This window comes from Capsella rubella, unplaced genomic scaffold (genome assembly GCF_000375325.1).
Source record: "Capsella rubella cultivar Monte Gargano unplaced genomic scaffold, Caprub1_0 scaffold_7, whole genome shotgun sequence".
Taxonomy (NCBI): domain Eukaryota; kingdom Viridiplantae; phylum Streptophyta; class Magnoliopsida; order Brassicales; family Brassicaceae; genus Capsella; species Capsella rubella.
In genome coordinates this window covers 5749266-5769986 of record NW_006238917.1, presented here as the reverse complement: position 1 = coordinate 5769986, position 20721 = coordinate 5749266, and the positions used below count along the sequence as shown (strand labels likewise).

The following is a 20721-nucleotide window of genomic DNA, read 5'->3' as shown; positions in this document are numbered from 1 at the left end:
TAAGAGGATGATGATTTCTTCTTTGTGTTTGACTTAAGTAGTTAAGTGTTGTGTAATAAACAAATGCATTTGGTTTGTAACACATACTATTATATTATTTTTGTGTAATTAATTAAGCTTAAACTTTTCAATAACACATTAATGAACTAACTCTTAAACTTCATAGCATCCTTATGTATATGTTAATACTACTTTCTTAAATCGAAATCTTGACACAATGATATTGAAAGCTCGTGTGGTTCCTCTAATCTACACCAATGCGTTGATATACGGGTAGAGCCTAGGACGTTGTTGTAATCGCTTTGTGTCGGCGACTTTCTATGACTTGTAAACGTGTAATCATTTGCAGTATCTAATAAACTATGTTTTTCGACACTCTCCTAAAGACGAGAGTTTCGTACTTACGTTGCTGAATCGATCTTTACGTTGGTGAATCGAAAACTACTAAATAGGATAGCTATTGTTGAATCAGATGTTATGTTTTTGGTTGGGCTTTTCATGATTTGTATATTAACAGACTGGCCCAATAAAGTAGACATCTAAAAATACTTCAAGACGGCCCATTTCTTTATTCTTTTCTTTTCGGCCGAACACTATTATGTAACACAAATAAAGAAAAGTCAAATTTTTTTACGAAGATATTAATATCTTGGAAATTAAAATTAAAAGAAAGAAAAAAAGGGAAAAAAGAAAAATATCTAACTGCTCTGTACCTAAAACAATCTCTTATCTCTAAACTAGTTTTCACTTTCACCAACTATCTCGAAGCGAGCTGGAGCTTGTTCTAGGGCTTACAAGCGAGCAAGCAGCCAAATCATTCCAGTTTTGATCATTCTACAGGTATGTTGATGGATTCATCTCTAATTCTTTCTTTTGTTTTGACTCTCGAGTTCGTGGATCTGATCTTCTGTAGAACGATGCAATTCGTCGATCTCGTTTGCTTTTTTTTGAAGTGTAGAATCTTAACAGAGCCTCTTTGTTTCTCTTGTTTGTTCTGGTGGTAAAGATTCATGCTTTTGCTTGTTTGTTCTCGTTTGCTTCATCCTATGAGTTATTTCAGATCTCAAATTTAAGATTAGATCTGATGCAGTAACTTGAATCTGGTAGTATTAGTATGGAGTTAATATATTGGAGCTCTATAAATTTGAAAGTCTGGAATTAGTGAGTAGATCAACAATTGAGCAAAAGCATTCTATACAAACAATTCAATCTAGTGTTGATGGCTAATATACATTGTAAAGTTTTCATTTTGGTGACACCTGCTTGTTGACAAAACCCTCAAGCCTATTCTTGTTTGAATTATCCTTTGTACTTTGGGGTTAGTCTCACCCTCGTGGATCTATGTAGGAAGCATGAAGCCAGTCTTCTGTGGTAACTTTGAGTATGATGCGCGTGAGGGTGATCTGGAACGGCTGTTCAGGAAATATGGCAAGGTTGAGAGGGTGGATATGAAAGCTGGTAAGGTTTTTTTTTTCTTTTCTTTCTTCTGCCTTTTACGTACTCTATCTTTGTGGTTAACTTCGATGAACAAGCAGTATTATAAACCACTAAGTGCGATGCGAAAGCAAATATCAAATGCATGTCATGAATTCCACTCCCATGTTCCTTCCACAAGAAGGCTCTGGAGGGCCCTCCCTTAGAAAGGAAGTCATAAACATAGACCATACCTGCCACTTGAAGCAGCCTGCTTGGTGTTTGGAAAGTACTTCAGAGGATAAAGATTTAAAAGAAAAAACGATTAGTGTAAAACCGCCATACTCAGCATTTTCTTTGGCGCAGGATGTGTTAATCTTGGGATGCCCATACTCCCACTAGCCCATGAATGGACCATAGGAAATTCATCTCATTGGTCCCCAAAACAAGTCACTTTCCATCCGCTATAGCACTGCCATCTTAATTGCATTTCATTCCTCATGACTTTGCACTCTTGGACATACCTCTGCGATGGAGAAGGCACTCTCTTTTCATTCGCATCCCGTCTGACTCTACATTTTCAGTTGTTCCTTGACATATTAATTCCATAATGCAAGGTCTGTAACTGCTTCACTGGTCAATTGGTTTGCAGAGTTTTTTAGGCTCTAGGAATGTTCAAAAATTTAATTTGTCCTATCCTAGTAGGTAAGTTTGGCTTTTTGATTCCTCTGAAGGAAAAGGACAGTCTTTCTGTTTGCTGGAGGTTCTTAACCTGGTTTATTTCCTCACTGTTCATATACTCAGATATACGCTATTGACTCTTTTTCTCCAGGCTTTGCTTTTGTGTACATGGAAGATGAAAGGGATGCTGAAGATGCCATTCGTGCGCTTGACCGCATTGAGTTTGGGCGTAAAGGACGAAGACTTCGTGTTGAGTGGACAAAGGTAAGATACTGACCTCAGGATTTATCTTTTATACTTGTTTACAAGGCTTGAAATACTGATAACATTCATGTTTTCTGCATAGAGTGAACGTGGAGGTGATAGAAGATCTGGTGGTGGTTCACGGAGATCCTCATCAGGCATGAGACCTTCCAAGACTCTCTTTGTTATCAACTTTGATGCGGATAATACTAGGACCCGGGATCTTGAAAGACACTTTGAGCCGTATGGAAAAATCGTAAACGTTAGGATCAGGAGAAATTTTGCATTTATCCAATACGAGGCACAAGAGGATGCCACCAAAGCACTGGATGCTACAAATAACAGGTTTGTTCCTGTCCACTTCAGTTTCTAATTGCTTTCTTTACTTAAGACTCACATTTAGCCTGTGTATTCATTCAGTAAGCTGATGGATAAGGTGATCTCAGTGGAGTATGCGGTGAAGGATGATGATGCTAGAGGAAATGGTCACAGTCCTGAAAGACGCCGTGATAGGTCACCTGAAAGGAGAAGGCGATCACCTAGTCCTTACAAAAGAGAAAGAGGAAGCCCTGATTATGGCCGAGGTGCCAGTCCTGTTGCTGCATACAGAAAGGAAAGGACCAGTCCTGACTATGGTAGAAGACGTAGCCCAAGTCCTTACAAGAAATCAAGGCGTGGCAGTCCCGAGTACGGTCGTGACCGCAGAGGCAATGATAGCCCTCGTAGGAGGGAGAGAGTCGCAAGCCCCAAGTACAGCCGCAGTCCCAACAACAAGAGAGAGAGGATGAGCCCTAATCACAGCCCATTTAAGAAGGAAAGTCCTATGAATGGAGTGGGTGAAGTTGATAGTCCAGTTGAAAGGAGAGAGAGATCGAGGTCTAGCCCTGAGAATGGCCAAGTTGAAAGCCCTGGCTCAATTGAAAGAAGAGACAGTGATGGTGGCTACGATGGTGCAGAGAGCCCAATGCAGAAGAGGTTAGTTGTTGAAATAGTTTGATGCTTTATATTATGGTATTACGAATCTAACCATCTTTCTTTTTGTTGCAGCCGGTCTCGTTCGCCACCAGCTGACGAGTGATGAAAGTGGATCCACAAACTCTATCAAAGTAGGATGTTGTAACTGTTTGTAGTCAATACTGTGTCGTCGTATTTAGGTTTTGTCTTTTGCTTAAATGTTTTTATTGATAGATTCGAACTCGGATCTCTTTTATTGTCGGATTGAAAGACATTGTATGTGTGCCAAGATACTGCACTTTCCGCTTTTATCATCTCAGTTTGAACTCCAATCATGATTCATGAATTAAAAAGACATTATACTATTAAGCACGTGAATGAGGAAGCAGAAGAATATACTTCCCAATCGAGCCTTGCATGCATCTTGTTCGTGACTAGCATCAAAACACCTTTAATGAAATGGAACACATAACGTCTCATCACAACATTAGGTCGTTCCTATTGATTCCCTTAAACACTAAAAAAGCTCATCTAACTCAACGCTTGTTCTTATTTTTTTTTGGAGTGAAGACTAGTCCCAAAGCTTATGAATATATTTTTGTTTATTTCTCTGTTGACATAAAAAATGTGTGAATAAAAAATATTCATCAACAGAAGGAAATATATCTCATCCATTTTAATTTTTCTTGTGCTAATTAAAAAGTGTAGTAGTAATATATTTTTCCAAATGCTGCAGTAAAGTTTAATCTCTTGATTAATCCCTCTCTTCTGGGTTTCTTCAAATATCTGTCTTTTGGGATTCGTGCAAGTGTCAAGTCTACTTGGTTGAAAGTTTATGGTTGATTTGGTTTGGACTTTGAAGTGTGTGTGTTGGTAAGTTTTACCCTTTGAGATAGAGGGATGTCTACTACTACTATGTATTATGTTATGATTCAAATTTGCTAGTCTGGTAATTAGGGCTTTCGAGTGTTATAAAGAATTCGCCTTTTCGTCTTCTCTTTGTTGCATCGAGGAACAACAATTAGCTTCTAGTTTATAGGTTGGATTTGTATCTAGTCGCTGATTATTGGTTTCATTGCCTTCATCTTTTGACCACTGGGGGGTGCTCAGGCTTTGAAAACTATAGCTCAATCTCTTGGATCCTGAATCGTTAATTATCTCAGTTTAATCGGTGAACATAGAGCTTAGCTGCTTGGGATCCGTTTGGCTTTTTTTTCTTGCTGGCTTCAGATTCCGAGAGGACGGTTTAAAGTTTCAAGCTTTTCATTTCTCTGAATCTGTCCGTGTATTTTGGACGGCTTGGTCTGTGTCTGCTCTCCCGGGGTATGAACAGAGCAACGGTCTCAGGAGCTATCGCATCGAGTTTCTCATTGACAGATGCTGTTGGTCCGGAAGCTTTAAATATGCAGAGGGGCAGTGGCATCAATAATATGCGTATCCCAACATCACCAATGTCTTTCTCCTCGAATAGCATGAACATGCCAGGTTCATTGGTTCCTGATGGGTCTGCTTCTATGCAACACTTACCTCAGCAGCAGCAGCAGCAGCAGCAGCAATTACAACAGCAAGCTGGACAAGGTTCAGGTCCAGTGAGGGAGAACAATTATTCCCATGTCGATAAGAAACCCAGATTAGAAGTGAAACAAGAGGATATATTGCAGCAGTTGATCCAGCGTCAGGACCCCACCGGAAGGAATCCACAGTTGCAAGCTTTGCTTCAGCAGCAGAGACTAAGGCAACATCAGCAGATTCTTCAATCCTTGTCACCCTCTCAAAGGCTCCAACTTCAGCAACAGCAGCAGTTGAGACAGCAATTACAGCAACAAGGCACTCAACAGATTCTTCCTAATGTACGTCCTTATGAAGTTGGGGTGTGTGCTCGGAAATTGATGATGTACTTGTATCACCTGCAGCAACGACCATCTGTAAGTGTATTTGTGGACTTTTAGCACTTTCATCACATCTATTCAAGTTCTCCCGTTACTGATACTTCTTTGTAGGAAAATTGCATTACCTATTGGAGGAAATTTGTGGCGGAATACTTTTCTCCTCGCGCAAAGCAAAGATTGTGCTTGTCACAGTACGAAAGTGCTGGGCACCATGCACTTGGCATGTTTCCACAGGCAGCTCCGGTCAGTTTCTTCTTTTCTCTTTGTGTTTTGATTTTCTTTTCTGATATCGGTGTTCTGCATCAATGTATTTCATGTTCACTCGACCTGTACTGTTTATGAATTTTACTACACTGAGCTTATTATAATTAATAAGTCCATCATCTTCTTATCGTATTTGCAGGATATGTGGCAGTGTGATCTTTGCGGCACCAAATCCGGAAAAGGATTTGGTAAGCGAGTTGCTAGTTTCTCATTCTTGTGTGTATTTGTATATCTCTACCTTCACTCGAGCACAATGAAGCAACTTACATATCTTAATTGCTCTCTTTTATGGTTTAAAACACTGATAATTATTTTAAATACTCTTCCGTCAATATAGTAGCTAAACTGTCATCATCTTTTTTTGCAGAGGCAAATTTCGATGTGCTAGCCAGACTTATTGAAATCAAATTTGCGAGTGGCATCATTGATGAGCTCTTATATCTGGACCACCCACGAGAAAACAGGTTTCCCAATGGACTGATGATGTTAGAATATAGAAAAGCTGTTCAGGAAACTGTACATGAGCAATTTCGAGTTGTCCGTGAGGGCCATCTTCGCATCATATTCTCTCAAGATCTGAAGGTATCTAGAATAATTCTCTGGTTCAAATATTGATTGTCTTCCAATTTTCTTTAGCCCTACCTATTCATCGAACATGAAAAGTGAAGAAAAAAAGCAATCAGCAGTGTGCTAATGCGTATCTAATCTTGAATTTGCTTCTTTCTAGATACTGTCTTGGGAGTTTTGTGCTCGGCGTCATGAAGAGCTTCTTCTTCGCAGACTTATTGCTCCACAGGTCGTATTCTAGTGGCATGGCTCTTACATTAGTTATTAAATTCTTAATAGACGTTTGTGGTCAGCTGTATAAATCTAGACCCTTGATTATCAAAATTGAGGATAGTTAATACTATCCTGTTTCCCTAAACAATTTGTATAAGTGTTTTTCTTGTTTTCTATCAATTAGAGCACATAGGAATTTTACTTCAGAACAGACATGCTGCAATGGTGTTGGGAAGTGTATTGAAAAGTTATTATTGGTCAAGCAGGTGAACCAGTTGCTTCAGGTTGCACAGAAATGCCAGAGCACGATTTCAGAGAGTGGGTCAAAGGGAGTTTCTCAGCAGGATTTACAGTCAAACAGTAACATGTTAGTTGATCCATAACACTTAATTTACCTTTCTATATCCAATATGGACGATGCAGACTATTCTTTTACTGGCCATGTTCTGCAATTTTTTCCTAGTGCTCTAATCATTTCCGGGTGCTAATTTGTGTCAGGGTCTTGGGAGCAGGACGGCAGCTAGCAAAGTTTATGGAATTACAGTCGCTGAATGATCTTGGCTATCCAAAAAGATATATCAGAACTCTACAGGTATTCATTAGCTCTTTTCCTAGCTGTTACCTTTGGTATATGTAGTTTTAAGAAGTCCTGATAGTGTAACTTATTGCGAGTGACAGATATCAGAAGTTGTCAAGAGCATGAAGGATCTGATGAATTTCACTGCCGATCACAAAATTGGCCCTATTGGTAAGTCTAGGATTCCCCTCTACAACATTCTTCTTGAATGAGACCAAAAAAAAAAAGGTCTCTGGTATAATTTTCACTCGAAGTATACTGATTTCTTTAACTCTCCGGTTGAAAGGCTCTGTTTGAAATCTGATTATTGAGTTTCTGACTGCTGATATCCCTTATGCAGAGGGGTTGAAACAGCTTCTGGAACAGACGGCGACCGTGAAGCTCCAGAGACAGAAAATGCAAGAGCTGGAGCAGTTTGGAAATACTGGAGCTATGAGTGGCCCAGCTCAAGCTCAAATGGCCTTGTCTTCAGGAACGATGAACGGCTCAACTGCCAACAACTCCAATAATCACCATCAAATTGTTGGTCGTGGAGCTATGAATGGCTCAGCTCAGGCTGCAGCAGCTCTGACCAATTACCAAAGTATGCTTATGAGGCAAAATGGTATGAATAACCAAAACTCAAATACGGGCAAACAAGAGGGGTTCTCAAGTCAGAAACCAACCCCGAACCCAAACCAGAGTCCATCTTCTTCGTCTCAGCAGAGTCAGAACTTAGCTACTGGTGCATTTCCCAGCTCTCCTCAAATGGAACAGCAGCAGCACACCATGAATGGCGGTCCCAACATGCTTCCGCAGAATCATCCTCATCATTTGCAATCACCACATTCACATGGTAACAATCAGGAACAGCAGATGCTTCAGCAGCTGTTGCAGGAGATGTCTGAAAAGGGAGCGAGTGTGCAACAGCAACAAGCCTTTTCAGGTCAAAGTGGTAGCAACAGTAACACAGAGAGAAACACAACTGCCTCTAATCCCAACATCTCAGGAGGAGGTCGAGTTCCAAGCCGCAATAAGAGTTCCAAAGCAGCCTCAAACAACAACCTTCATTCAGAAGATATATCACTTCCAGAAATATCTCATGATTTCTCAGAAGATGGCTTCTTCAACAACAACGATATCTATGGTGGCTTGTAATATCCAAACAGAAACAGATGCATAGGTACTTTGACTAACACAGTGAAAGAGAGTTTAGGCTTCTTTTTCTCATTTAGGTTGGTTTGGTCTTTGTATAGAAAGTTAGAAACCAAAGAGATATGAGACCAACGAAGGAATCTGTGATTTATTGTAAGCTACATCTCCATAGGCACTTTAGCTTTTCTCTGTTTAGTGATAGTGAGATGAAATCTTAGATTATGTTACATTTTTTTTTTTGTCACAAACGTAAACCCGTTTCTTCAAGTTGAAGAGCAAGTCTACAAAATACAATCGACAATGATTTGATTGATAGCATATACGATGGAATGGACATAAGTGGAACTGTGGAAGACATCCTTCTAGAAAAGGCTCACAAGTAGAGTTATAAGTTGAGTTTTTTTCCATATAACTTCTTAGCCTCTTCAAGATGATGACTCTTATCGGCCCATATGGAACCAAATCTCACTTTAGTACCAAAAATAAATCTTATTTGGATCAACAAATTAGACTCTTAAGTTTCATGACTTCCAACTCAAATCAATTAACAAATGAAATGTATTGAAAACCATGTCACGTATATATTTCTAACTTCCGATCTGGGACCAGAACATGCCCTTTAAGACGATGGCTTTCATGGCCTAGATCGGGAGTTAGAAGCTTTTAATGTCCTAAACCGTGAGATATAAGATATCTAAAATGCAAGAGATGGATCTTTCATTTCATCTCTACATAATTGCATCTTCATTCCTTTAGTTCATACTCAACCCCTTTCTGTTCATTTCATTCATTTTCTGTGTTACTGTTGTTCAGTCTTGTAATGATCAGAAGTCGAGACCATTGTATTATTACTATTTACAAACTGTAAAAGGAGCAACTCAAGAATTCGTTCTGTAAACAAACTGTTATCTAAGTAAAAGCATTGAAAAGATTAAAATCACTTGAGATTGTTTGTAGAAATAATCTTAAGATTACATCTTACCATCTCTAAAAGGGTAACAATGAAGATGCTAAAAGTTCCTATAGATAAGTTACAACAAATCACAAATTCCTTCGTTGGCCTCATATCTCTTTGGTTTCTATACAAAGACCAACCTAAATGAGAAAAATAAGCCCTAAATTCTCTTTTCACTGTGTTAAGTCAAAGTAACAATGCCTCTCTTTTTTCGGGATATTACAAGCCACCATAGATATCGTTGTTGTTGAAGAAGCCATCTTCTGAGAAATCATGAGATATTTCTGGAAGTGATATATCTTCTGAATGAAGGTTGTTGTTTGAGGCTGCTTTGAAACTGTTATTGCGGCTTGGAACTCGACCTCCTCCTGAGACGTTGGAAGTTGATGCAGTTGTGTTTCTCTCTGCGTTATTGTTGCTACCACTTTGACCTGAAATGGCTTGTTGCTGTTGCACACTCGATCCATTTTCAGACATCTCCTGCAACAGCTGCTGAAGCATCTGCTGTTCCTGATTGTTACCATGTGAATGTGGTGATTGCAAATGATGAGGATGATTCTGCGGAAGCATGTTGGGACCACCATTCATTGTGCGCTGCTGCTGTTGCAATTGAGGCGAGCTGGGAAATCCACCGGTAGCTAGGTTCTGCCTCTGATGGGACGACGAAGATGGACTCTGGTTTGAATTCGGGGTTGGGTTCTGACTCGAGAACCCCTCTTGTTTGCCCGTATTTGAGTTTTGGTTATTCATAGCATTTTGCCTCATAAGCATGCTTTGGTAATTGGTCAACGCTGCTGCGGCTTGAGCTGAGCCATTCATAGCTCCACGACCAACAATTTGATGATGATTATTGGCGTTGTTGTTGGCAATTGAGCCGCTCATCGTTCCTGAAGATAACGCCATTTGAGCTTGAGCTGGCCCACTCATAGCTCCACCACTAGCAATTTGATGGTGACTATTGGAATTGTTGCCAGTTGAGCCATTCACCATTCCTGAAGTTAACGCCATTTGAGCTTGGGCTGGGACATTCATAGATCCACTGTTCCCATACTGCTCCATCTCTTGCATTTTCTGTCTCTGGAGCTTCACTGTCACCGTCTGTTCCAAAAGCCGTTTCAACCCCTCTGCATAAATGACATAAGCAGGAATCATAACATTCACATTCAGTCAGAAAATCAAACAGAACATTTTTCACCAAGAGAGTTAAAAAAATCAGTACATATGTCAAGTGAAAGATGCACCAGCGGGACAACCTGGTTTTAAATCTCATTCAAGAAGAATATAATTGTAGACTTACCAATAGGGCCGATTTTTTGCTCGCCAGTGAAATTCATCAGATCCTTCATGCTCTTGACAACTTCAGATATCTGTCACTCGCAATGGCTCAATATTAGGACTTACTAGGAGTAATTAGGACTTCTTAAGACAACGGATACAAAGGTAACAACAGCTAACGAAGGAGCTAATGAGTACCTGTAGAGTTCGAATATATCTTTTTGGATAGCCAAGATCATTCAGCGACTGTAACTCCATGAACTTTGCCAGTTGTCGTCCTGCCCCCAAGACCCTGATACACAAATTAGCACCCAACAATGATAAAGAGCACCAGAACAAATGCCTGACCACCGACAATAAAAAAATTGTCTGCATCTACCAAATCGGATGCAAAAAGTAAAACAAGTATCAACTTACATGTTACTATTTGATTGTAAATCCTGCTGAGAAACTCCCTCTGATCCACTCTCTGAGATCGTGCTCTGGCATTTTTGTGCAACCTGAAGCAACTGGTTCACCTGCATGACCAATAATAAGGTTTTAGTACACTTCTTAACACCGTTGCACTATCTGCAAACATCTGTTCTGGAGTAAAATTACAGATTTGTACTCTAATTCATTGGAAACCAGAAGACGCACATACACAAAAAATTTAGGGAAACCGGTATAAGCTCTTCACAATTTTCTAACAAGGATTTAAGGAAACAAAGTCATATAGTTGACGAAAACATTTTTTTGTTAATTCTTAAGTTCCTAATAATTTACGCAAGGGTCATGCCACTAGAATAAGACCTGCGGAGCAATAAGTCTGCGAAGAAGAAGCTCTTCGTGACGCCGAGCACAAAACTCCCAAGACAGTATCTAGAAAGAAGCAAAAGATTAGCACACTGCTGATTGATTTTTTTTTTTTCGCTTTTAACAATTTCGGACCAGAAAGTTGTTCTAGATACCTTCAAATCTTGAGAGAATATGATGCGAAGATGGCCCTCACGGACAACACGAAACTGCTCGTGTACAGTTTCCTGAACTGCTTTTCTATATTCTAACATCATCAATCCATTGGGAAATCTGTTTTCTCGAGGATGATCCAGATATAAGAGCTCATCAATTATACCACTTGCAAATTTGATTTCAATAAGCCTGGCAAGTACATCAAACGTTGCCTCTGCGGATTAACACGAGAAGCGACAGTTAGCTGCTATTTTGATTAAATAGTTTTAAAACAATTATCATAGTTTTAAACAATGAAAAGAGAGCAATTAGCATGTGTAAATTGCTTCATTGTGCTCAACTGAAGGCACAGAAATACAAGTACACACAAGAATAAAATTTACAACTCTCTTACCAAATCCCTTTCCAGACTTGGTGCCGCAAAGATCACACTGCCACATATCCTGCAAACACAATGAGAAGATGATGGACTTTAAACCTATCTGTTTCATAAAAAGAATTGGTGGAGTAATATATACAGAACACCAATATCATAAAAGATTCGAAACACACAGAGCAAAGAAGAAACTGACCGGAGCTGCCTGTGGAAACATGCCAAGCGCATGGTGCCCAGCACTTTCGTACTGTGACAAGCACAACCTTTGCTTTGCACGAGGTGAAAAGTACTCTGCCACAAATTTCCTCCAATAGGTAATGCAATTTTCCTACAAAAAAAGGGTATCAGTAATAAGAGGACTTGAACAGATGTGATGAAATTGCAAAAAGTCCACAGATTAGTATTAGCTTACAGCAGGTCGTTGCTGAAGATGATACAAGTACATCATCAATTTTCGAGCACAGACGCCAACTTCATAAGGACGTACATTAGGAGGAATCTGTTGGGTTCCTTGTTGCTGTAAATGCTGTCTCAATTGCTGTTGTTGCTGAAACTGGAGTCTCTGAGAGGGCGACATGGATTGAAGCAACTGCTGATGTTGCCTCAGTCTCTGCTGCTGAAGCAAAGCTTGCAACTGCGGATTCCTCCCGGTGGGGTCCTGACGCTGGATCAACTGCTGTAAAATCTGCTGCTGCAAGATGTCCTCTTGCTTCACTTCTAATCTGGGTTTCTTATCGACATGGGAATAGTTGTTCTCCCTCATAGGAACTGAACCTTGCCCAGCTTGCTGCGGTAGTTGGTGCTGCTGCTGCTGAGGTAAGTGTTGCATAGAAGCAGACCCATCAAGGACCAATGAACCAGGCATGCTAACGCTACTCGAGGAGAAAGACATTGGTGATGTTGGGATACGCATATTATTATTGATGCCACTGCTCCTCTGCATATTTAGAGCTTCCGAACCAACAGCATCAGTCAATGAGAAACTCGATTCGACAGCTCCTGAGACTGCCGTTCTGTTCATGCCCCAGGAGAGCAAGCAAACAAAGACCAAGTCGTCCAAATACAAGTACAGATACAGATTCTCAGAGAAATGAAAGCTTGAATCTTTAAAACCGGCCCACTCAGAATCTGAGCCAACAACAAAGCCAAACGGATCCCAAGCAGCTATGCTCTATTATCACCGAGCAAAGTAAGATAATTGAGGATCCAATAATTACGAAAGATTCAGCTGATTCAGTAGTCAAAATCTGAAAGAGATGGAAACCAAATCAGGGACTTTAGATAAACAAATCCAACACAAGGGTAAGACAATAATCAAAAAGCCCTAATTATCAGAAGAGCAAATTCAGCATCTCACAAAAAGGATACAAGTCTCTTACCACCAACAACAGCAAGACTAAAACTTCAAATCCAATCGGGCAACTCAAATCAAAACCCAGAAACTGTCAACGAGAAAGACTTGGACTTGCACAAATCCTCAAACAAGAACTGAATAAACCCAGTAGAGAGGGAGAGAACACAAGAGAATTAACACTTTACTGCACCATTCAAGAAGGAACAAAATATCGGCAAAACCTGGAAAAAATGAAATAAAAAGAAAAAGAAAAAGAAAGAGATTTTTATTTGGACTTCACAAAAAAATATTTAACCAAATCTAACTCAACCCCAATACAAAAAAAAAAAAAAAAAAAAAAGTATGCAGTAGTCAAATAAATACTAACCCCGAAATTGATAAAACTTGAAGAAGAAAAAAATCAAATCACAATTCACACAAATTAAGTCCCAGTTGCAGAAAACTAAAAAAAAAAAATTAAAATCTTGATTATTAATTATAAAAGGCCCAATATAAAAAATAGCTCAAAATATTTGACCCAAAAAAAAAACTCTAAACATAGTAGTAGAACCGGTAATAACCGACTATACCGGTCAACTAGCTAAAGCGTCACCGACCTCGTGGATCAAATGACACCGACACGTGCTGATGTGCTAATAGATCTCGTGGTTGGAGTGGGACAATACATTCGTGTTATCATCTGAATCGTTCGATCAGATTCAAGTCTCGTACCACAAAGCCTTAAATTTTTATGATTTTTTTAATGATAATTTTATGATTTTTCTCTATTGGTAAATTTTTTTTATCAACTGTTTCCTACAATTATAAGGCATTTATATAGAGGTCTTTATATATTATTTAATTTTTCCATACCATAAAAGAAAATAAAAATTTAATTAGATTGATAACTATCATAAAAAATATATGTCCTTACCAAAAAAAAAAAAATCATAAAAGATATATATCATATCTTCCCAATATTTAACAAATTAACCGGATCAATTAACATTACTTGTTAGTGTGTCAGTGGTGGATTTTTGTTTTAACTTTTCACTGTCTATATATATATATATATACATATAGTTGGAAAAATATGTAAGATAAAGGGATGATGAATGGTGCCATTAATTAAAATTGTAATTGTGTATCTTTTTTTGCTTTTTTTTTTTAACGCATGTAATTAAATATCTTTAGATAAGTTCTTTATCTCTTTTACTATTAATTAGAAAGCTTAGTAATGTCATTAATTATGATTGAAGATGCTACAATAAGATCGTGTGTGCCTTGGCCTTTCTCTTCCCCTCATCTGTGACTATAAAACTATGCTTTTTAGACATAACAACTAGAGAGAAGATTAAGACCAAACCCAAATTATTGAAAAGAACAAGAAGACTACCAGATCTTGTTTCCACAGGTACGTACGACGTACACTTTTGAACAATATTCCGATCGATCATATAGTGAAAGAATCGTGTTTGGTTCTTTTATAAGACAATTGTTTTATCACTCTAGATGATTTTCATACGTTCAGTGCCCGTCAAATCCACAGCTTTTTTTGTTCTTTCTCGACGACCGTAGTAATCTTCATTTTCATGTCATGTCATAGATCATTGTAGTGAAAGAGATAAAATTTTACGTTATCTAAATGTAAATCATACACAATTGCTTTGAGTATATTATGTTTATTTTTCTAAAAATATTGATCTCAGAATAAAAAAGTTAAATTTTTATTGTAAAATAACCGTTGTTTTATTAAATTTGGTACGGCGTATATTTACTTATTTATGGGCCGCAATCCATATATTTGTTTACTGGGAATCCACGCATAATAGTTATTATTCTCTTCAATATTCATGAAAGAACATAAACGCCGTTTTCAGGATTCTTACTTTTCGTTTTGCCACCCGTCGAAGCATTACTTGGTTGTTCTAGATTGTTTTTAGCTTCGAATTAGTTAATTAATGTTGCCTTTTTGTATTTGATTCTTTAGATTTGTGTTACAACATAGAACCAAAATCAGATTAGTGCTGTTTTTCCTTTCTGGACTAAAATCAGATCTTTATAGATTTGGTTTAGAGGAAGATTATGGTTCCTGATTTGTTTGTTTTCCGCATATTTATGAAGTGTTCACTCAAATCTTTTTAAAAAACATCCCAAAATTTTGGATCCTCTTTGTTTTATTAATGATTGTCATTTTGTTTAATTATACATCTCCACTTGAATTTTATTTCGTTTGTATCTCTTTTCCGATTTATAAGCTACGGTCTCTTTTCGAATTTCATGTTGATCGTGTTTCTCTCTTTTGAGTTACTGTAAATTTGTAATTGTCAAAGTTTAGAATAGATTGTAAATTATTTTTAGTTTGTAAAACATGTTTAACATTTGTAGTTTTAATCTTTAACATTAAAAATAAAACTTTTAGCTCTCTTTTGTTTGGTGGATCAATGTCTGAAACTTTATGAAAAACAAGAGTTGATCACACAAGTCAGTAGTCATTATACGTCCATAGAGCTATATACCCGGAAAGTACTTCTTATTTTATCGAGTGTTAACAATATATCTATATATGCAGTGTATCTGCAGGTTGTTGCAAAGAGAGAAAATGGATGGACAAGGTGATTTTAATGAGTTTGGAAACATTTTCAAAACAATTCTGGGAAGTACTGAAGATGAAGAGAGTAATATCATTGATGCTATGAATTGTGACAATGATGGCGATGATGGTGGAAGGATGAGGAGAAGCTTTAGGCACACTGCTTTTCAGATTCAAGAACTTGAAACGTTTGTTTAATTAGTTTCTTCTTCATTTATTTATCATGCAAGCATTCCTATTATAGTAATGCTTTGATTATGAGTTGGAAGGTTTCTCTTTTACTTTGTTTTTTTTTTCTCTTCTTTTCTTTGCTGAGTGTAGTTTCTACGAGGGCAATCCTCTACCTACTTCGGATCAGAGGAACGAACTTGGTCAAAGACTAAATTTGGAGGCTAGGCAAGTCAAGTTTTGGTTTCAGAACAAGAGAAGCCAAGAGAAGGTACAAAAATGGTGGCGTCTTTCTTATTCTTTGCACTGTATATATTATGGACCAAGTTGCTGCACTAGAAGTCTAGAATAGATATATAGTTGATCACCTCTCAGTCATTCTCAAAATATGCTTTGATTATGGTATAGGATTGAGCTGAGAGTTGTGTTCTTTTATGTAATCAGGTGAATAAGGAGTGCCTTGAGAATATATGTCTCATAGAAAATAATGAAAGATTGCTAGAAGCTCAGGATGAGCTTAGAATGCTACAAATATCCAACTATGGAGACGTCGACTACAAGGTACAAAAACATATCGTTGAATTTAGTAAACTGAAACAAGAGAGATAGACCCATATATATATTCTAACTTCCCTTTCAATCCCCTTCAAGTGTAGGCTACTGCACCCGAGCAGCTCCCGTCATCTTCCTCTAATCCAATAAGAAACGCAACACCACAGCTAGATTCGGGTCGTGGATATATAAGTGCGAAGAAGGATGAAGCAAAGCTTCTTGAACTAGCCAATACAGCTATGGATGAGTTGAAAGCGTTGGGAGAAAGAAACTGTCCGTTTTGGACTCTCGACCTACGCAACGATATTGTAGGACCTCCCGGGTGTGCTGCGGAGTCTTCAAGATGTATAGGTTTAGTTCGCATGGGTAGCTCGACTCTGGTCAAGACTCTTATGGACACGGTAATAACCCATTTTATGTTTTCTAGATATGTTGCATAATTTTAATAATTTCTAACTTTTGAGTTTTCTTTTAATTTTTTGTTTCTTTCTAATAGGGCAAATGGGTCGACGTGTTTGCATCTATTGTGCATGTGGCATCAGCACAAAAACTGATACGTCCCACTTATAGTGGGGCCAGAAGTGGCTCACTCCAACAGGTATATCATAAGTTTCCGAGTCGTCTATAATCGTTTCAAAATCCAAGAAACACTTACTTTTCAAAATTTTTGATTTTATGTTTTGGCAGATACAAGCAGAATTTCAAGTCATGTCTCCGCTGGTACCAAAGAGACAAGTAACGTTTCTTAGATACTGCAAAGATCTCGGAGACGGCTCATGGGTGGTCGTCGACGTTACTGATCCTGCTGAATATCCGACTTTCTTTCCCTATGGTGCGTCTAATAGGCTACCCTCAGGCCTTATCATACGGGACATGGCCAATGGCTACTCCGAGGTTCCTATTTTTCTAACCCTGATGTCTGTTTTACTCTTGGTTGTCGCATGAGATCTTAACTCACAAACATGTTACTACTCTCAATCATAACTGATGTTCTATCAAAATCTTGTATGGTGGAGGCATAGAAACATTAGCGAATGGTGATTATAATATTCATTTCGAAGGATTACATGTAAATGAAGTAAAGAGTTTTGATTTCGTAGGTTACATGGATTGAACAAGCTGAATATAATAAGAATCACATCCACCAGCTCTACCAGCCTTTGATTGCATCTGGGATCGGGCTAGGCGCAAAGAGATGGCTCACCACGCTGCAGAGATACTGTGAAAGCCTCTCGACCCTTTCGGCTACCAACATGGGAGAAATTATCCCAGGTGACTCTAATTTAAAACACTCTACTGAATGTTGCAACTAAAAAAACACTCTACACATCTCATCAATGAATTTTCGGGTGATCTCCACACTCTTTTGGACCGGTCTTGATTGTGATGTGTGTGTTTCTATTTAGGAATGTCTGCAAAAGGTGCAAATGAATTAATGAAGCTAACAAAGCGAATGACTCGCAACTACTACACAGGTATGACCAGTTCTACGGTGGGCAAGTGGGAGATGATTGAGGTAGAGAATGTGGCACAAAACATGAGATTCATGACCCGGAAAAGCTTGAATGAGCCTGGTGAGTATACAGGGATTGTGCTGAGTGCAGCCATTTCTGTTTGGTTTCCAGTGAACCAGCGAACACTCTTTGCTTTCCTTAACCACCTTGGTTCCAGACACGAGTGGGATACTTTGACCCTTACTTCCATGGAAGAAATATTCCGGATTCAAAAAGCAAATCGCCATGAGAACACAATCTCTCTGCTTAGAGTCATTGTGGGTTTTTAAAACAGAACTTTTTTTTTTTTTGTATGGTTAGTTTGTCTATGTTTCATTGATTGTCGTGAGTTTTGCAAACAGGGGGATGAGAATGATATGCTAGTTTTGCAAGAAGTTTGGAATGACGCATCGGGTGCAGTGTTGGTGTACGCACCTGTGGAAACCAGTTCAATTGAGGCGGTCAATAGAGGTGAAAATTCAAATTATGTGCCGCTCCTACCTTCCGGATTTTCGATTGTGCCAGACGGATCAACTGGTGGAGGATGTCTACTGACTCTTGGACTTCAGATCTTAGCTAGCACTAATCCAACTGCGCAGCTCACCCAAGGTTTTGTCAAAATTGTGGAGGGCCTTATGCTTCACACAATTGACAAGATCAAATCCGCGTTACATAAACAACCATAAACATCAGCGTCTCCAGTTTCTGTTTTTTTTTTTTTCGGTATGAAATTTAACATTGGCTTGTGTCCTAATTTGCTTTTCCAACCAAGACTCCTCCGGATTAAGTTTTTATGTGATGGATACTCTTTCCTTTTTCTTTTCTTCCTTCTTTTTCTGAAAGACTCAAATTGTTACAAAGCAGAATAAATAGACAGTTAGAACTTGTGTTCGATACAGAATAACACCGTAGTGACAAATTGGTTCAGTCTGAGTTTTGAATCAACTGGAGGACGAAGATGACTTCCTCGGCGATATTGAATCTGCATCATTATGAGCTGTTTCTCTATCCAAGCCTTTAACACCGGGAGTTTTTTGTGAGATTGTTGCCTCGGATTTACCTATTTTGGTGCCATCATCCACTTCTGCATCTTCACCATAGAAAGACCCAGAGGATCTCATCTCCTTTACCATTCGAAACTCGTCATAGTGTGCCCGTCTATGTTCTTTGAAACTTTCACTTTTCTCAATAACAGAATCTGCAGTGCACGAAAGCATAGTTGAAGATGTTATCCGGGAACCAAAGAACCTGGTGAAATTACAAGTCAGCTTTGATCTGTTTATTTGGTTTTGTAAATAACCTTCATTTTCATCCATTGGATCTGTGTCATCCTCGGACGAGCTCCAGCCACCAGACTCGGATCTCTGGCTGAAATTTTTACTGGAAGAAGCTACATCATTCAGAACATTCCTTAGTTCTTCTGCACGATGGATTTCATCAACACAGTTGTCAAATGATCTTCCTCTAGGAGACAGAGAACCTGATAAAACCAACCAAGAAATATAAAGAAAACGGATTTTTTTCAGGGATTATCAAGGTAAGCACTAGTTCAGGTCACTCCAACTAGACTGACAACATTTCACTTTAATCAATAAGAAAATAGTTTTTTCCCCAACACAGCAAGCCTACGGGTGAACAAAACATACTTTAGTTTATGTTTGGGTTATTTATCTTTCTCTGTATAGATGGTGGTCACTATTTTGTGTTTACTGTAAGCAGTACGGCAGAAGCATATATATAGGCAAAACTTATAAAAAAAATCCAAAACAGAGAAACGGACAAACCATCATCATCAATCATTGGGTGATATGGTGTCTTTGGTTCGGTAATCTTCTGTCTTACAGGTTTGTTGGATTCAATTTCCACTATATTAGCTTCATCCCATTGAACACGTCCCCTGCCATAAAAATGAATATACTCACAAAGAATATAGGTGTTGCTAATAGCTGAAAATAAATACAATGTGTTGCCGCCTGAACTATATATAGTAAACATCCTGAGATAAACTAAACTTGATAACCTAAATGCCATTTCCATTGTTCAGAAGTCAATACATGAACCTTAAACCAAGAAAAAAAGTGAAAGATTCACACTCTTATTATACATAAGATCTCTCTCTCTTCCACTTTTCATTTCCTCGAAGTAGCGCAGAGAGAGAGAAACATAGAGATTTGTTTCATGCTTCTTTCAAGGGTACAGTCATAGACGGGTTTAGAACTTGATATCGGTGAAAATTCATCTCTCCGGAAAAAAATCACAGATAATATATGTCTTATTCAATATGCAGATCATGCTTTTACTCAACCAGGTGACAAAAGAATTCTAAGAAAGAGTCTTAACTCTTAAGTACTAGACACAAGTTGAAAGGAAACTGAGAGAAGGAGAAACATACTTCATCTTAGCTGATAACACACTCTTTCCCAGGAAAATATTATAGTTCACCTGACTGCAACAAGTAGAGAAGAATTTGCTTATCTTCTGAACATAAAATTACAGGGAAGTCTATGCAACAGCTCAAACCATAAATGTTGAAAAAACGAAATTGTGAAAGAAATTACATTATGGATATGGGAAATGACAACAATATGAAGAAGCATAACTAAAATTCTGAACCTAAAATGGATAGATTATGTGTCTGGATCATCCATGGATTTGTTCAAGCATAAGCAAAACAAAGTCGTTGATAGTAATAATTAACGAGAACCTCAAAGACACTACAGCCAAAACACAACTTATCCGGTTCCTACATCCTCCTTCATTGACAATCAAAACACAAGATACATTTAGTCCTTGAAACGACAAAATACTAATCCTAGACAGATATTGAAAAATCCAACCAAAATCTATACACACGGAACATACTCGCCATCAACACTAATAATCGCAACTGGTTTCGATCTACAACTTCGATATTATTAAAACAAAAGTCTAAGATGCGAACATCGGAACGAAATATTTGCCTTACCTCTATGAATCAGATTCTTCTCTTCTCCCTTCCAAATTTTGTTTCTCCTCGACCTGATTCTTCTACCTTGCTGAAAATGGAATATTTCTTGTGGCGAAAAGAATCTCATATTTACCCCCGCGCTC

The 20721-nt window shown here is 38.3% G+C and overlaps 5 protein-coding genes across 9 annotated transcripts; 3 read left to right on the top strand and 2 right to left on the bottom strand.

Moving 5' to 3' along the window:
* The first annotated feature begins 707 nt into the window (after positions 1–707).
* LOC17877964 (serine/arginine-rich splicing factor RS40) lies at positions 708–3644 on the top strand. Of its 2 annotated transcripts, none has more exons than XM_006285272.2 (6): positions 708–840; positions 1348–1458; positions 2246–2358; positions 2441–2682; positions 2758–3312; positions 3385–3644. In XM_006285272.2, exons 2-6 carry the CDS (start codon positions 1353–1355, stop codon positions 3413–3415), a joined length of 1047 nt encoding a protein of 348 aa, XP_006285334.1. In that variant the 5' UTR covers positions 708–840; positions 1348–1352; the 3' UTR covers positions 3416–3644. The 2 variants fall into 2 exon arrangements, with proteins under 2 accessions (XP_006285334.1, XP_023634481.1); XM_023778713.1 differs by lacking the exon at positions 708–840 and adding an exon at positions 1780–2030 and having other exon boundaries at positions 1368–1458.
* Positions 3645–3893: 249 nt separating this feature from the next.
* On the top strand, positions 3894–8169 carry LOC17878781 (probable transcriptional regulator SLK3). 2 transcript variants are annotated; one of them, XM_023779635.1, is made up of 10 exons: positions 3894–4164; positions 4455–5216; positions 5292–5423; positions 5584–5632; positions 5812–6026; positions 6172–6240; positions 6491–6591; positions 6723–6816; positions 6903–6972; positions 7142–8169. In XM_023779635.1, exons 2-10 carry the CDS (start codon positions 4617–4619, stop codon positions 7936–7938), a joined length of 2127 nt encoding a protein of 708 aa, XP_023635403.1. In that variant the 5' UTR covers positions 3894–4164; positions 4455–4616; the 3' UTR covers positions 7939–8169. The 2 variants fall into 2 exon arrangements, with proteins under 2 accessions (XP_023635403.1, XP_023635402.1); XM_023779634.1 differs by having other exon boundaries at positions 4402–5216.
* Positions 8170–8857: 688 nt separating this feature from the next.
* LOC17877741 (probable transcriptional regulator SLK1) lies at positions 8858–13107 on the bottom strand. The gene is made up of 10 exons (XM_006283123.2): positions 12872–13107; positions 11905–12739; positions 11689–11820; positions 11511–11559; positions 11116–11330; positions 10958–11026; positions 10583–10683; positions 10364–10457; positions 10188–10257; positions 8858–10014 (listed from the first exon to the last, which is right to left on the bottom strand). Exons 2-10 carry the CDS (start codon positions 12511–12513, stop codon positions 9110–9112), a joined length of 2244 nt encoding a protein of 747 aa, XP_006283185.1. The 5' UTR covers positions 12514–12739; positions 12872–13107; the 3' UTR covers positions 8858–9109.
* A 1035-nt stretch (positions 13108–14142) lies between these two features.
* On the top strand, positions 14143–18451 carry LOC17878639 (homeobox-leucine zipper protein HDG6). 2 transcript variants are annotated; one of them, XM_023779763.1, is made up of 10 exons: positions 14143–14239; positions 15398–15606; positions 15740–15857; positions 16031–16147; positions 16243–16539; positions 16635–16736; positions 16826–17032; positions 17239–17410; positions 17614–17909; positions 17994–18451. In XM_023779763.1, exons 2-10 carry the CDS (start codon positions 15428–15430, stop codon positions 18315–18317), a joined length of 1812 nt encoding a protein of 603 aa, XP_023635531.1. In that variant the 5' UTR covers positions 14143–14239; positions 15398–15427; the 3' UTR covers positions 18318–18451. The 2 variants fall into 2 exon arrangements, with proteins under 2 accessions (XP_023635531.1, XP_006285631.1); XM_006285569.2 differs by having other exon boundaries at positions 14144–14239; positions 17545–17909.
* Positions 18340–20662, bottom strand: LOC17879287 (protein phosphatase inhibitor 2). Of its 2 annotated transcripts, none has more exons than XM_006284536.2 (5): positions 20597–20662; positions 20024–20077; positions 19416–19528; positions 18932–19111; positions 18340–18829 (listed from the first exon to the last, which is right to left on the bottom strand). In XM_006284536.2, exons 2-5 carry the CDS (start codon positions 20026–20028, stop codon positions 18573–18575), a joined length of 555 nt encoding a protein of 184 aa, XP_006284598.1. In that variant the 5' UTR covers positions 20029–20077; positions 20597–20662; the 3' UTR covers positions 18340–18572. The 2 variants fall into 2 exon arrangements, with proteins under 2 accessions (XP_006284598.1, XP_023635532.1); XM_023779764.1 differs by having other exon boundaries at positions 19416–19505; positions 20597–20661.
* Between the last annotated feature and the right edge of the window lie 59 nt (positions 20663–20721).

Coding starts and splice junctions, on each gene's coding strand:
- LOC17877964 (XM_006285272.2), top strand. CDS start 1,353: ATGAAGCCAGTCTTCTGTGGTAACTTTGAGTATGATGCGCGTGAGGGT. Junction 1,459..2,245: donor GAGGGTGGATATGAAAGCTG/GTAAGGTTTTTT, acceptor CTTTTTCTCCAG/GCTTTGCTTTTGTGTACATG. Junction 2,359..2,440: donor TTCGTGTTGAGTGGACAAAG/GTAAGATACTGA, acceptor TTTTCTGCATAG/AGTGAACGTGGAGGTGATAG.
- LOC17878781 (XM_023779635.1), top strand. CDS start 4,617: ATGAACAGAGCAACGGTCTCAGGAGCTATCGCATCGAGTTTCTCATTG. Junction 5,424..5,583: donor TGTTTCCACAGGCAGCTCCG/GTCAGTTTCTTC, acceptor TCGTATTTGCAG/GATATGTGGCAGTGTGATCT. Junction 6,592..6,722: donor TTACAGTCAAACAGTAACAT/GTTAGTTGATCC, acceptor AATTTGTGTCAG/GGTCTTGGGAGCAGGACGGC.
- LOC17879287 (XM_006284536.2), bottom strand. Junction 19,112..19,415: donor CCCAATGATTGATGATGATG/GTTTGTCCGTTT, acceptor TGGTTTTATCAG/GTTCTCTGTCTCCTAGAGGA. Junction 18,830..18,931: donor TCCAATGGATGAAAATGAAG/GTTATTTACAAA, acceptor CGTGCACTGCAG/ATTCTGTTATTGAGAAAAGT.
- LOC17877741 (XM_006283123.2), bottom strand. CDS start 12,513: ATGAACAGAACGGCAGTCTCAGGAGCTGTCGAATCGAGTTTCTCATTG. Junction 11,331..11,510: donor CAAGTCTGGAAAGGGATTTG/GTAAGAGAGTTG, acceptor GTTAATCCGCAG/AGGCAACGTTTGATGTACTT. Junction 10,458..10,582: donor TTACAATCAAATAGTAACAT/GTAAGTTGATAC, acceptor TTTGTGTATCAG/GGTCTTGGGGGCAGGACGAC.
- LOC17878639 (XM_006285569.2), top strand. CDS start 15,428: ATGGATGGACAAGGTGATTTTAATGAGTTTGGAAACATTTTCAAAACA. Junction 15,858..16,030: donor ACAAGAGAAGCCAAGAGAAG/GTACAAAAATGG, acceptor TTATGTAATCAG/GTGAATAAGGAGTGCCTTGA. Junction 16,737..16,825: donor GAAGTGGCTCACTCCAACAG/GTATATCATAAG, acceptor ATGTTTTGGCAG/ATACAAGCAGAATTTCAAGT.